The sequence below is a fragment of the Phyllostomus hastatus genome, unplaced genomic scaffold (genome assembly GCF_019186645.2).
Source record: "Phyllostomus hastatus isolate PE091 unplaced genomic scaffold, TTU_PhHast_1.1 phas_contig_402, whole genome shotgun sequence".
Classification (NCBI taxonomy): Eukaryota; Metazoa; Chordata; class Mammalia; order Chiroptera; family Phyllostomidae; genus Phyllostomus; species Phyllostomus hastatus.
The window spans coordinates 11,577,844-11,593,549 of NW_025333873.1; the positions used below are offsets into that span (position 1 = coordinate 11,577,844).

The window sequence follows — 15,706 nt, forward strand, 5'->3', positions numbered from 1 at the left end:
GTGGAGACGAGTCCGTATAAAGAACAACTGGAAGACTTCAGAAAGTGTATGAGACTCATAAATGCTAGCCCTGATAGAAAAGATAATGGTAGCAATTTCATTTCATTCTGTACCTCTCGGTGCCTGCTGGCCTGTCGCATGGACAGCGTTAGATGCTGGCGTGAGCGAGACAGGAGCCCCCCCCACTCCCCTGGGACAGATCAGCTTTGCCAGCCTCCATCCCGCCCCCTGACGTTTACAAGGCTCTGCTCCGTGATTACAAGAACCAGGGTACACACGGACTCTGCAAGTGGTTCATACACATGAGTATAAAACATGCTAATTAAAAATTTAAATTTTAAAATACTTGTCCCATTTCCTTAAATCAAATACATTACATTCAAGTCAGGGAACTGTCATCACTGTCCTCGGAACATGTGTTGTCTGTCAGTGGGTAGAGCAGTGTGTGGGGCCAAGAAGACTCTGGACGGAATAGCTGGTTCGTTTCAGGAGGCTGGGACGTACAGGTCCCGAATGGCTGCCTGCGGGTGCTGTGCAGTCAGACCCCGGATGGTCCCTAAGAGGGGACTCGTCTGGTGCCTACACGGGACAGTATTTGATTTTATTAAGGTACCTTTCACAGTAGATCCTGGAAATAAGCATTCAAGGTCATATATCTGTGCCTTTTAAGTGCAGGCCTCGATTTTAACCTCTCATTACATACCGGTGAGAGAACACCTTAGAAGGTCAGTGCCGTCTAAGGTGAAGACCGTCATCCGGTGGAGGAGCTCAGTTCCCTCTCGTCTCGGTGGTGACACCAGTGAGTGCCCTCCCTGCCCGACGGCCGGGCCTTGCTGTCATCCGCAGGGTTCACAGAGGGAGCCGGCAACGCAGAGATTTGCGTGCCTGCCCCCGCTTACCCTCCCCTGCTCCGGGGGTTTAGAAAATCCCAGTCATCTTTTTATTTTACCCATAAATGTTTCCAAACCTATTTCTAAAAGATGCATTTAAACATAACCACAACATTACCACAATAAAAAAAAACCACCCCAGTAACTCTGCAGTGTCGTGAAATAGCCAGGCAGCGATCACATGGTGGTTTGAAAGATGAAAACGTATATTCAGGGCGACTTACGAAACTAGGAAGAACCCCGAAAGGCGTTGTTAATGTGAAGCGGCCGTGTTTGGCATGCCAAAAACAACAGTTCGAGTCCTGTTTCTTAAATTGCTTGTTGCCCCTCCAGGTTTGGCACATACTGTCACAGGGGGACGGGCAGCGTGGCATGGGGGTTGGGGACAGGGGGCTTTCAGGATCTCATCCCGGCGCCCGTCACGGCCACGGCCAGCTGTGTGACTTGGGGCACGTCAGTGTCTTCAGTCTTCAGTCTTCTTTTTGTTAAAACGGAGCTAATGAAGACCCCTTGCGGGATTATCCTAAGCATTGCATTAGATAACATCCGTGCAGTACCTGGGTCTGGTGGTTGGTACTCAGTGGATTATAACTGTTACGTGGCTGCAGCGCGATAATAATAGTAGAGGAACTTGGACTTGGCGAGCATTACCCTGTGCGTGGCATGGCGCTGAAGGGCCGGCTTGTACAGGACCTCACTTAACGCTCACGGCCGCCTCTGTTCACAGGAGCCTATTGCTCTCGTCTTGGGGTCGTGCAGACGGAACTTGAGATCACCCGCTGCCCACTGCCTAAAACCCGGTGGGGCAAGGGCCTGCCCGCCAGCCTGGGCGGCCCGAGCGGCCCTGGGGCCTGAGCTCTCCCGGGCCAGTACACGCTCTTCCGGGCGGTTCCTGGTTGCCATGTCTTTGCTTGGAGAATCTCCTGAATGTTTCACTATATACATGTGGGCACTTAGTTTCTATTGGATATCGAGGTGTTGAATACCACTTTCTTTTCTTTTCTTTTTTTTTCTCTTCTCTTCTCTTCTCCTTTCTTTTCTTTTCTCTTTTCTTTTTTTTCAGGAAATACTGCGGAAATACAGTAACCTCTATGATCTGTCCCGGTCAGACAAAGGGAAAATTCGAGATCAAGCCGTGGCCATGTGTTTGGACGGTCAGCCTCTCGGGATGATCCAGCAGCTGCTGGAGGTGGCCGTGGGCCCCCTGGACCTCTCGCCTAAGGACGTAGTGCAGAGCGCAGTCACGAAAGTCGTTTCTGCGTTGAGGTGAGCGGTCCAGTGGCCACCGAGCAAAACCCACGGTGCTGTGCTGCCAGTAACAGTGCTTGTTCGAGGTGAAATATAACCACGTAGAAGCGTTTCCTAAGAAGGACTGTACAGAAGTGAGAGATAGATTATATTAGATTTCCCTAAGTCTTATGTCTTGAGAATAGAGACCCGTGAAAATGTTTCATTATTGGTGTTCTGTGTAATGTGTTAAGGAACTGGCTAACTTCTGGTTAGACTCACCCCCCCCGCCCCACACACACACACATTATTCTTGAAGTAAAGGAAAGGCAGATGGCCTGTGAAACAGCTAAGTGTCAGGCTGGTGGTGACCTTAGGGTGGGTTTTGAAGTCTTGCTTTGCTACTTTCCCTTCGGGGAGTGGTGGAAAGATGGTCCGCAGAGGTTCTGAGGAAGCGCACAAGGCAAGGGGAACCCGTACTGAAGAATTATTTATCTGCCATGGATGGCAGAAACACAAACAAAAACCCCCACAGTTGAGGAAGCCTAACTTTGTATCGAAGTGCTAGTGTCTTTATAGGAATATACCCGAGGGGATTAAACAAGAGGGGGAAGTTAAGCTGAGAAAATAATGAGGCATCAAGTGCTTTCTGTGAATAATGCAATTAAGCTAAAAGATTTAGCTGTGTTTAATTCATTCTCCTTTTAAGCATTCTTTGTAACTCTGTATTGCTCTTGAGGAACTTTTTGATTAAATGCACGTCAGTTTTCAGCAGCCGAACGGCAATCAAATGAGGCTTTATCAGTGTAATTACCCAGCTCCGTACCGTTTTCACCGTTACGCTCTGAGGTGTCTGGTGATTTCACAGAGAGAGAGAGAGACGAAAGTGCGACACTTTCCAGAAATAATAAATGCCAAATTAATAAAGCTTTGTTCTAGCAGCATCTTGGGTTTTGGCGGCGGTGGGGGTGGTACAAGAACCACTTTCCTCTTTAGCATGATGAAAGGGACTTGGTGGCCACAGCTTGTACCTTTGGATTCGTAGTCATCTTCTTCTTGTTTCTTAAATCAGGGTTTTACATGAAGCCCACAAAAATAAACGTTTTGAATATTTACGCTGGACGGATTTAGTGTATTCACTAAAAAGGACACATTTTCATTAATAGTTAAAATGAAGTGACATGATATTTTTACATTTATAAAGTTCTGGCCTAAATTGCACTTCTCCCTCCTCCGCTGCACCCGTTTCTACTGAAGATGTGATTCGGTTCTGATCTGCTGAATATTGTACTCGGTGCACCAACGACATTCAACAAATGAGAATTAAGTCTTTTCGCAGCCTGAGGGAAGGGGACATCAGGAGTCCCCCTCCCTCTCCCTCAAAGGAAAAGAGACGCCTGTCAACAACGGTCACAGCATTTACGTTTGGGGAAGTTACTAAAATTTAGTAAGCATAAAATAACAGAGTCACTAAAACAACCAAATTCAGCATTGATTTAAAACATGGGTCTTAAATTATTCACAGAACTCATCTAAAACTTCTTTTTCTTCTGTTGCATTTTCAGAATTCACTACAGGTTCAGACACGCACACTTATACAATGGGCACAGCAGTAACACCTGTCTCCGGGCTGTTGGGATGTTCAATGGCAGAATGTAGATAGAACCCCTAACAGTGCCTGGTATCTATTAAGTACCACGAAAATACGAGTATTTTGACAAAAGGGCCTACTGGAGAATTTGGATGATTAGTATTGGATTGGCCAAAACGTTTGTTGGTTTTTTTTTTTTCTATACGATCGCTCTTATAGTGCTTAGTTGTCGTTAACTTCATCTGAAACGATTTTGTTAGATTATTATTGTGCCATCTGTCATATCATCCTCCATTTAAAAAAAATCTTACCAAATTTGTAAATTTCTGTGGAGCAATTTTTATATCGAAGATGGAAGGAAATAGGCAATGTTTTGGGCATATTATGATCTGTTATTTCAGGAGAGGTAAAACTGCAACTGAAATGTAAAAAAAAAAGATTGTGCAGTATATAGAGAAGGCACTGCAACTGACTGCACGCGCCGGAAGTGTCGCGTGAAGCTTCTGCTGCAGGCTCCTCCCGGGGCCACGCCCCACCCGCAGAAGCCTGGCCGGCCAGCTGAAGCTGATCGTGATCGAATCGAGATGCTAATTGAGAGCAGCGTTCTACCACGTGAGAGATAGCCGACCTACTCAAAGTCTCCAAATCAATAACGTTATTGGTAAAAATGAAAAATGTCTCTTATTTTATGGAAAAAACTAAATAGACTTTTTGGCCAACCCCATACATTCTTAATGTTTACAGCAGCTCATGTATTTAATATTCACTGAATGTTTTTTTGAATGACAGAGTGCAAGATGATTTTTTTTTATTCTCTTTATAGAATACATGCATGTGAGTTCCTTCTGGGAAGAAAATGTTTCACTTTCTTCTTTTTTAAATGACTCTTTTTTAATATATATATATTTTTTAAAGATTTTATTTATTTATTTTTAGAGAGGGGAGGGAGGGAGACAAAGAGAGAAACATCAATGTGCAGTTGCTGGGGGCCATGGCCTGCAACCCAGACATGTGGCCTGACTGGGAATCGAACCTGCGACACTTTGGTTCACAGCCCACGCTCAATCCACTGAGCTATGCCAGCCAGGGAATATGTTTCACTTTCATATCTGTGCTTATAGCATCGGGCTCGGTGCCTTCGTGGACTGCGTAGATGGGGGAGGGCTATGAGCCAGCCGTGCACCCCCCCGCCCACCTGGGTGGTCTGAGCGTGAATGAGCTGATGTCTGAGGCTTGAGCAGTCCTCTTCTCAACTGGTGCTTCTCTTTTTCCCTTCACAGTGGAGGCGGCGCTGACCTTGGTGGGCCACGGGACCCGCTCCAGGTGCTGGAAGGGGTGGTTGCAGCCGTCCACGCCAGCGTGGACAAGGGGTAAGACCAGAGCAAGTTTTCCGTCTCCTTTTGCTGGCCTTCCTCAGAGTCTCAGAGTTGCTTTTCATATGTGTCTCCATGTATATGCACATGTATGCAGCTTCCAAGACTAAGCAGCATTTCTAGGTGACTCTGAAGGAAGAGCTGAACACTTTCTGTGTAACTAGAGTGTTGTTGCAGGTACTTACCCTTCAGCTCTAGCTCACCTTCTCTTCTGAGCCTTGTTTGCTGAGAGAGATCGCTGTCTTCTTGGCTTCCTCCTGGGGAGGCCAGGGAGAGGCGTGCTTGAGCTCCTTAGAGGAGAAGGGACTTGCAGCCACAGCCGGTTAACTGTACGGACTAGGCATGGAAATCCCTAGAGTGGATATATTATATTACTTTTTATAAGTTTTATATATGCTAGATCTGGACTCAGAGTGTCCAGGCTGGGTGAGCCTAGAAAGGTATGTGTCTCTAATGCTGTTTTCATAAAGGATTTTTTCATTCGCATGTAATAGAAGTGGTAGGAATAGTAGCAACAATGAATTAATAGTTAAATACCTCCCAGAGTTCACAAAAATCTTTCAGATGTCTGGTGTCCATGTCGACCCTGTAATTCCTTGCCCCAGTTTTCTTTTTATAATGGAAAGTATGTAATAATGAAGAAGCATTTGAAAAACTCCCCATAGTTCCTTTCTTTAACATAATTATTTTTATTTGCATATTACCTATGCCATTATTGTTCAGGTACAGATACATTTTTAATACTGTTTTGATCAAAACGTATAAGCACTTATATTTTATCTACTTGCTATTCTGACGTCTTCCTCTTTATACATTCAATGATCGTTACTTTTGATGGCTGCTTATGTCGTTGCCATGTGCATTGAGGACGGAAAAGCTCAGAGAGGAAAACTGACTTTTCCCGGAGTCACAGGCCTGGGCGTGGATCCAGGACCACAGTCTGGCTCTGACTCCCAGCGTGGCACCCCGATGCCACGACGGCATGTTTCCCAGCGCCGTGTCGCACCCACGGTGTGGGGGAAGGTGCAGAGGGGGAGCCGAGCAGGTGACTGTGGAAAACACCGTGGGGCTCTCCACCTCCTCTGCCCTGGCCTTGCACTGTGTCTCCGCCCCTTTCCTGTGGGCCTCCAGGTGGTCAGGGAGCTGCAGCAGTGGCTGACTGAGGCCTGTCACTCTAACCTGCCAGCTGTGTTCTGTGTGTGTGTTGTGTGCCGTGCTCTGTGCTAAGTCGCGGGGAGTTACATGTAGGTAAGAAATGACCTCCCGCCCTGAGGGGCTCAGAGCCCCTCCCGGTGGGCCAGCTTGCCCAGAGCCCTGGTTCCTCTCTGCTGAGAGTGGTGAGTGCAGTCGGAAAGTGAGGGGGAGGGAGCAGGGGACCCTGCCGGGGGAGTCAGGGCAGGGTGCACCAGGCGACATCTGGCCAGCAGGTGGGGAAAGCTGAGTCTCCTAGCAGGCGAAGGTGGATAATGCAACTTCAGGCTGCGGAAAATGCTTGGGCAACTGCGGATTCCGCAGAGAGCAGAGCAGGCGGGGGTGTGGCGTGGGAAATTCTCAACCGCCTTCCTGAGGCTGCGTCTGCTGCTGCCTCGCCAAGTACACACAGCCTGTCGGTCCTCAGGGGGCTGGCTGCTCCCCAGGGCGCTGTCAGCCCGGCACTGCCCTCGGGCTCACCCCATGAAAGGATCTTCCCACGCACCGCTTTAAGCCCTTTCCAGCGGGGTTGCTCAGGCTCGTCCGCGGGGGGCATCTCGGGAAGATCAGAAGGCCATGTTTTTCTCAGTGAATTTTTATAGCCAAGTATACAGAAGAATCCAGCTTGGGTCTCCTGAATACAGACTAGTTTCTTAAGCTTCAGTTTCCAAAGAGGTGGACATTAGGGAATGGAGATGCAGAACAAGGTCTTTCTTTTTATTCCCGAGAACAATTACAAAGGCTTTTTAACCAAAAAAAAAAGAAAATACAAAAAAAAAAACCCAAAACCCTCAGAATTTTTTTCTTAAAAAAGAAAAGAAGAAGAAACACAAAGTCATAACTTTTACTCCCAGCAAGTATTCTTTTTTTCGGAATCCCAGTGAAACCTGGTGCTGTTGACTTCAGTTTCCCAGCCTAGCAGTGTGCTCCCGGCAGGGTGACGTGGGGCCTCGGGCCCTTCTAAAGGGGTCGCCTCAGGTCACTCGTGACCTGGCCTGACACGACTGCCTGGCCCCCAGGAGGCCACGCCAGGCCTCGGGGCCCCCACCCTCCCTCTGGGTGACCTGATGAGCCGCCTTCAGTCCCAGCCCTGGAATGTGGGCACCCTGGGGCCTCCAGGGCATCCGTTAGATGGGAAATCACCTCTCCCTGTACAGCATTCTCTCTCTCTCTCTCTCTCTCTCTCTTTCTCTTTTATGCTCTTAGGTTAGGCAAACACCACTCTATAGTATTCCTGGCACAGAGGAAAGTAAGAGTTCGGGTGTGTGTATTAATGGTTACCACCAAGCGTTGGTTTGGTGCTTAATTTTTAGGCAGTGTATGCCATTATCAGCACGTCCTTCCTGTCCTTTTATATTGGTCCCTGTTAAGTACAGCCCCTGCCTCACCCTTGAAGGCCCTGCTCCCCCGTCTCCCACCTGAGCTGGCGCAGGTCCCGTGCACCGCAGGCCAGGCAGGCCACGGTGGAGCCTCCGCCCCCGCACAGCTGGCCTTCCGTCCAGCTCAGCCTCGTTCCTGTCTCTGGACACCGGGCTCCGGTGTTCAGGGGTTAGAAATGGTGTCAGAAACCTTTGATACCGTCCACAATTACAGATGAGGATGAGGTAGTTAACTATTCAGAGGCTCACGCGTGTTAAAATTGCCATATGAATTTGTATGCTTTCTCCCATTGTTTATGTCTGTCTGTAGCATCCCATTCTGAGAACACAGTTGTTCCTGGGTAGCCGTGGGGGATGGGTTCCAGGACCCCCGCAGGTACAAAATTTCAAACGCTCAAGTCCCTGAAATGAAATGGCACAGCGTTTCTTGTGCGCGTCACCTGCCCACGTCCTCCCACGTGCCACAGGTCGTCTCTAGATCACTCACGGCGCCTAACTCATTCAAGGCAGGTGGCACGTAAATGGCCATCACGCTGTGTTGTGTGAGGAGCGATGGCGGGGAAAACCGTCTGTGTGTGTCCGCTGCTGGAACGGCCTCCCTGGGCGGGGCTGCGACCTCCCTGGGCGGGGCTGCGCAGCGCCCTTCGGCAAGAACGCTGCTTTTCTCTTCAACTGTTTTTTGTTCTGCGGTTGGTTGACTCTGGATGCAGAACCTGTGGGTACAGAGGGCCAGCTGCATGGTCTGTATTCTAGTTTGTGTTAAGAATTAATTAGTTCATTAGCTTGCTTAAGAAAAGCAAGAATTTTTAAAAAGTCAATCCTCAAAGAATGTTTAAAAATAATATATCCATTAAATGTGGACTTAAGAAAATACTACCACACATTTTAGCCTTGGCTGGTGTTGCTCAGTGGATTGAGTGGCGGCCTGCGAACCAAAGGGTCGCCAGTTCAATTCCCAGTCAGGGCACATGCCTGGGTTGTGGGCTAGGCCCCCAGTATGGGGTGAGCGAGAGGTAACCACACATTGCCATTTTTCTCCCTCTCTCTCTCCTTCCCTTCTCCTCTCTCTGAAAATACATCAATAAATTTTTTTTAAAGAAAATACTGCCACACATTTTAGAATAAAAAGGCTAATGAGCATTTATTCCTCTATGCCAAGACCTTTGAAAGGGCTATTCAGCAACTCTCTTAATTCTCAGAACCACCTTATTGTTCACACTATTACATCCATTTTACAGATCAGGACACGAAGCTCAGACAGGCTGTGTAACTTGTCCAGGGTCACCCAGGTCGGGACGGGCTGCGAATTCCTCTCACCACAGCCCACCTTCTTGTGGCGTCACAGGACCCCGGCGAAGGTCAAGGCAATGCCGCTCAGGCGGCCTTGCGCACAGGCATCGCCCGAAGGTGCTCCTTGAGTAGGTCTTGGTGGGGCTTCCAATTCTGCATTTCTTCCCTTTAAAAAAAGTTAAATTTACTGGGGTGGCATTGGGTAGTGAAATGGTACAGGTTTCGGGTGTACAGTTCTGGAATACCACATCAGTACATTGTGTTGTGTGCTCACCGCCCTAAGTCAAGTCTTCCCTCACCACGTATCTGGCCCCCTTTACCCCTAACTACCACCACCCCTTCCCTCCGGTAACCCCATACTGTTGTCTGTCTGTGAGTTTCTGTGTGTTTTTTTGTTTTGTTTGTTCATTAGTTACGTTCATATGAGTGAACTCACACAGCTCTTGACTTTTCCTCTCTGACTCGTTTCTCTTTCCAGCCGGCCCCCGGGGAGTAGCCGGCCGGTCCGTGGGCCGAGCTAGAGGTGCGGCTCTGCCGGCCTCACTCCCCTCTGCGTTCTCTCCTTTCCCACCAGCGTCGCCCTGCCTTGGCCTTTTTTATTTTTTATTCCCCTGCCTCCATATACCTTTAAAAACATTTCCTCACTGGAATGACTCACAGGCGTGAACCAATATATTGGTGATTCTCAAAAGAATGTGCAGAATCCAGTCCATTCAGGAAGCAGATAATGAACGAGGAATTCCTCTGTGCAGTCCTCAAACAGGAGGAAAGATTTCCTTGAAAACTGTTGGATCCGTTAGGGTTCTGTTTGTCCATGGAGATTGCCCCTGAGCCGCAGTGCCAGCTCCGGCTGTCTGAACGCTTTGTATGCACCTAACAGGGCCTGGTCATTCAGACTCCACCGAACTTCTGATGTTCACATTACTTTTAAAGCAGAGAAAAGACAAAAGACAAAAGGAAGAAAGAAAGAAAAGCCCACGAGAGCCGATTGCAGCCATTGCTTCTTACTCTCCATGCTCCGCGAGGCGAGAGAAGCCGTGCGAGCTTCTCCGAGGACCCGCAGTGCGTGAGCGCTGCACTCCGTGACACTGAGCCCTGTGCGAGGATGGCCGCCCCGCTGTCCACCGCGCAGAACTCGGGGCCACCTCCGGCCGCGTGTATGGCTCTCCGGCCACTGTTTCTGCCTCATTGCAGTGGGATGTGAGCGTGCTGTTACTGATCAGTGCAACTCAGGAAGAGCAGCCACAGGCTGGTTACCAGCAATAATCACAAGTTCAGAGCTGAGGTCGGAATTGTGTGCACACCAAGGTTACTGCCTCCCTAGGAATTGTGTTTTAATACAGCCTGGTGGTAATTCTTTGAAAGAATCACGCTTTTTAACTACTGTAATGCCATGAACACATCGTGCATTCATGTATTTGCAGTTATATCTCGTTCCTTGCCACATGCCCCAGTGGTTTTGTGGCCACTGAGACGCATGCCGCACCCAGCACCAGGTGTGGTGAGAAGAATGTGCACTCGGGCGGTTGGTCCGTGCACGGAGGCCAGGGCCCCAGGTGGAGTCCGTGTGTCTGCGTCTCTCGCCGTCAGCTCACTCGCACCGACTTGCTTCCCCCCCACCCCCCGCCCTTCTCCCCATGGGTCCTCCCTCCCTGCTGTCTCTTTCTTCTTAATCCAGGCCTGGCATGTTGCAGATGGTTCAAAGTCATGTTAGTAATTTGTAAAAGAGTCACTTTTAGAGTCTTTCTGTTCCCTTGTGTTAATAGTTCTTGGAAGGCAGAGACCATGCACTTTTTCATCTGTGCCGTCGAGCACAAAGCTTGATGATGCTGGTAACAGGAGTGATGCTGATGATGTTGCTGTTTAAGTACTCCCTCTGTGCCCCTTACTGCGCCAGGGCTTTGTATGCCTCTTCTTGGTTTCACCGACTCCTCCAGGAAACACACTTTCAGGGCCTTTGTCTACTCCAGTGTGAAATGAAAGTGATGACGTCCATGAATTTCGTCGAGAGCTGTTAGGAAAGGAAGGGGCCAGGATTCACAGGTTCATCAGATCCCCCCTCCCCCAAAAATGCTCTTACCATCGCATGATACTGTTGGTACACATAGTAGATATGCAGGAAATACTTGTAGGATTCTACTTTTTTGCAACCCAATTTTACCATTTCTGATACATACTAAGTAGGACACACAGATAAAGCCAATAAATGACTTTGTAATTTGGGAAAGGCTTATTCCAGTCATCCACAGCATTTTTGTGACTTCTTTTATTCGTAAATACAAATAATAACTTCTGTTTTTGAATTTATGTTGCCATATGATTATATCGATAGCTGTATGTACTTAGCGCAGTGATCTTCAGCCTGGGCACTGCAGCACAGGGTTGTAAACACACGTGCTACCCGAGTGCTCGTTTATGCAGGGCGCTGGCCTCTTCTCCCTTCAGCTGCCAAATAAAACAACGGCAACAGCCAGTACAACAATAGCTGCCTGGTGTGAATGAATTGAAATTATACCTATTTTTTTTGTCAGATCAGCAAAAAATATATTTTTTGGTGTACCGTAGAGTTTTAGTAATTAGTTTATGTGTGCCCCGAGATGAAAAAGGTTGAAAATCACTGACTTAGCGTTATCGTAGAATTTTGTTCTTCTCAGGGTTCAGAGTTTCTTGTGGTCTTCTTAGGGCATGGGATTTGGCACGTGGTCTGAGTGGTTTATCGCTGGAAGCCTCGTAGCCTCTGGCTACAACAAAACCCGTATAATTCAGTGTTTTGCCGTGGGTCTCCAGGGCCCCGTGGGCATGGGGCTTCTGATGAGCAGCCTCTTAAAAGTCGTCGGTAGTAAATCATGGACACCACCACCAATAGGTTGTTTTCCTGAGATGGTCCACTTGGGATTACAAGAGAAGAGATTCCAACACTGGACAGGCATTTGCACAAAATATCCTCTTCCCTGAATCCTTTTAGACTACACGGTCCTTCAAAACCCAAGTGTTCATAGTTTATCTTTCGGCTGGTGTGGAATTTGGTGCTCTAACCCCATAGTGAGATTCTATCACAGAGAAAAGTGGGAGCGAGAACATGGGGTTCGAGGTTTGGACCGTTGCGGGTGTTTGCGGGCACATTACAGCACCCCTGTGAGGCCTCGTTCCTCACTTGTGGAGTGGAATTGACGTGTCCAGCGACATGACTATGGTCAACAGTACTGTACAGTGTATTGGAAGATTATGAGGTGAGTGGGTCTCAACAGTTCTCCGGAAAAACTGTTGTAACTACATCAGGTGACAGATGGTAGCCATACTTACTGTGGTGATCGTTTTGCAGTATGTGCGTGTATCAAATCATTATGCCATGCTCCATAAACTAGTGCAGTGTTACATGCCAATTACAGCTCAACAAAAGTGGGGAAAAGATAAAATGGAGTTTATAATATCTGCTTTGCCAAGTTATTGTCAATAGTAATAATTTATATAAAATTATTGGAATGATACCTGACACTATTATTATCATTACTTAAAATAAGCACACTGTTTATTAAACTTCACCTAACAGAAAGAGCAGCTAAGGACATAGTGTTTAATGATTATTGTTACCAGCTTTATATAACTCGATTTAATATGACACTGTTTAAAAGTTGCATTCAGTTTACATAGTTTTTAAGCAGCTAATATGGTTTGCTGTAAGACATTTAAGACCTAAACTTTTGCTCTCAAGAAGAAAACTAAAGTCACCCCGCAATTAGCAGGGTGCGCCAGTCACCACGTGTGAGAGCACTGGGAGGAGAGGGGCGCCCCGGGCAGCTCGGTCTGACCCTTGATTTTGCCCTGCAGAGAGGAGCTGGTCTCCCCCGAGGACCTGCTGGCATGGCTGCGCCCCTTCTGTGCTGACGACGCGCAGCCCGTGCGGCCCCGCGTGCACGTGCTGCAGATGTTGGGACAGTCGTTCCACCTGACGGAGGAGGACGGCAAGCTCCTCATGTTCTTCCGGACGGAAGCCATTCTCAAAGCCACTTGGCCCCAGAGGCAGGTAAGGGAGCACCCGACTGGTCCTGAACGTTTTCCCTGTTGGTGGGAGAGGGAGGTCGTTTCCGGATTGAACTGCCTCCGCGCGAACAGTCGGCGTGCTCACGCCGACATCGGGGCGTGCCTCCATCTAGCTGTGCAGTAGGGAAAGGCGTGCAACAGCGGGGCTCGTCCTCATTTCCCCACGTGTTCGGAGATGCACGTGCAGAGTAGACGCCCTCTCTCCTCGCACGGGTGCGTCGTTTTTCTCTGCGTAAGGCCTGGTCAGGAGGGTCCACGGCGCTGGCTAACCATGGTGGCTCACCCCGGGTGCAGCGTGCAGTGTGGCACACCCGCGTCTCCCGTGCTCTGCCCGGGCACTCGGCCCTCTCCTCTCTGGGACCTGGGCGGCAGCACCGTAGGGAACCGCACGTCGCTCCGCGCCATCCACCCGCCAAGGCTCACTCAGGCCGTCTTTTCTCTGGAACCTCCCCTAACCGTCTCACATAGAATTGAACTTTGAATTCCACACATTTGAGCTTAAGTTATTTGTTATCACTGGTATCACATTATTGAAAGCTTTGTTCCCTTCCCATCGGGACAACTCTGTGGCCCTGGGTGCTTCTCATCGCCGCCCTTCCAAGCCCTGGAAGCTGCCGCGCTGGGGCCCGGAGCCCTGAGCCGTGCTCCGGAGTACACGAAGGCCGTGCGTGGAGTCCGTGGGAAGGCTGACTTCCCAGCCCCGGGGCTGGGGCAGCCCCTGCAGTCCGGCTTCACTGCGAAACGGATGGATCGTGGAGACGGAGACCGAAGAGCCAGTAGCCCCGGGCCTGAGTGCTAGCAGCCGGCACAGACCCCGCGCCAATGACAGTGAGAACCTGGGTTGTCCCCCGTCGGCCCGTCTGCAGGGGGGTTCCCTGGTCGTCGACTCCAACTTGAGTTACCCTCTGGCTTTAAAGTGTCGCCTCCTAGTTTACATTTATGTCCTCATTATTATACTCAAAGAACAGTTCATGTAAAAAGTGAGTGACATGTCCTTGAGCCTCATCTCAGAGCATCTTCATGCTCGTTGTGTAGTCTCCCTTCCCTCGGCGAGGTACACGGGTAAGCACTGTTAGCTGTCCTTCAGAAAAGGTGGACTCATCCAAGATTCTGTAGTTTGGCCAGACGGCTGAAACGGACTGTATTAAACATCGCTCGTATTTGAACAGTACTCTCTATGAAGCACCCTGACCTTACCAGCAGCCCATCATGTTGCCTCAGCTGACATCAGGGGCCCAGGAGCAGCCGTTCTCAAGAGCAGACGGTGAACACAGATGCGCTAGTCCGGAAGAGCATTGCAGGACCTTGGCACAGGAGGTGCTGGAGGCAGGCTTGTTTTCAGCACATGGGAAGGTTTGTGGCGCATCCCGGAGGGGGAGGCTCTAACTGCTGTCCTGCAGACCTTGTCACCTGGGGCTTCAGGTCTGACCCTTCCTGAAGCAGGCGAATGTCCCCACACGGTTGGGTGCTTTCCTGGCCGCGCCTCCACTCTCTAGCTTCCCAGCCTTGTCTCCTCGGTGGCCGTCCGGAGCCTGGCAGGGTGACGCGGCCCCCCTGTTCCTCGGGGTTAGGGGCCCCACTGCGTGTTATGTCGGATCTGCGCAGCCGAAGCGTTTGTGGAGGAACGTGGGGACGGGAAGGGGGAACCCCTCCGTCGTCTCCGTCACGCCAAAGCACTGGAACGCGTGCTGTGACATTTGGGCCCAGTCGCTTCGGAAGTCACATTTCTTCTTTGCAACGTGTTTCCATTTCCAGTTACTGTGAGAACAAGTTGCAACTCCTGTATGATTTCGGTGATTTCTGAGGTTCTGATTTCTTCATAGCTCACCTTTCTCCACACCCAGCGCGTGAGGCGGCTCGGCGTAGAGCCCCTTCCTCCGCGCACCTGCCTCGGCTGCGCGAGTGCACCCGGCCGCTCTCTGCTCTGGTTTGCAGAGTCCACGCCTGCAGCCTCTCACTGCATCGCTGCGTCCTCGGTGGTGGTGGTGGTGGTGGTGGTGCGCGCACTTTCCCAGGCCCTCTGGGAAACGTCCCTCCCGACGCCCCTGCTCCGGCAACGTCATCTCCTGTCCCCTCACTCTTCCTCTCCCCGTGTGAGCACAGTTCCCTGTTCCTGGCAGCTAACGACCTGAGTTCTAAAGGATTTGGCAGTGCACATAAAACTACCGTAGCAGCCTTAATTATGCTCTTCATCTGTAGTCTTCTCAAAAAATAAATCAGCGAGTGTCTCCTCCTCTTCCTCTTCTACAATCAAGACTTCTGTGTCAGTCTGCCATTTCTGATTGAGATCTGTGTGGAAGGGCAAGCGAATTTGGTTGGGGGAACTCTTGTCTTATAATCGTATGTAACCGTCTGCTGCGTCAGAATGAATGCACAAAAATGTGGCTTTGGAATGGGAACAGCGACCACTTCTGGGTTGTCCCACAACTACACCTGTGGTTGAAAATTGCGTTTGTCTCCATCATCATTATTATTTTTTTAAACTGTGTCACCTTTCACAGAGCAGAGGAAAGTCAGGGCGCTAGGGGAAAAACTGCATGCGTGCATCTCCCCCCTCCCCCCACTGTTGTTTTGCAATCTTGGGGGAGATTCTTAACCATGGGCCTTGGGTCCTGGGTGCAGAAAGAGGAGCCTTGAACCGGAGGAGTTAGCTAGAGGGCGATTTGCTCACCTCGCCTGTCACTCCTTCCGCGCATGAAAGTGTCGTCATCCTCACACTCCAAA

The 15,706-nt window shown here is 49.6% G+C and overlaps 1 protein-coding gene across 4 annotated transcripts in view; it reads left to right on the forward strand.

The window, feature by feature from the left end:
- NBAS (NBAS subunit of NRZ tethering complex) overlaps positions 1–15,706 on the forward strand; it is a 243,145-nt gene that overhangs the window by 202,933 nt on the left and 24,506 nt on the right. For all 4 annotated transcript variants that reach the window (XM_045844418.1, XM_045844421.1, XM_045844420.1 and 1 more), the window contains 3 exons: positions 1,954–2,156; positions 4,989–5,078; positions 12,770–12,965. In XM_045844418.1, the coding sequence (XP_045700374.1) occupies positions 1,954–2,156; positions 4,989–5,078; positions 12,770–12,965 (489 nt within the window). The remainder of the gene's footprint in view (positions 1–1,953; positions 2,157–4,988; positions 5,079–12,769; positions 12,966–15,706) is intronic.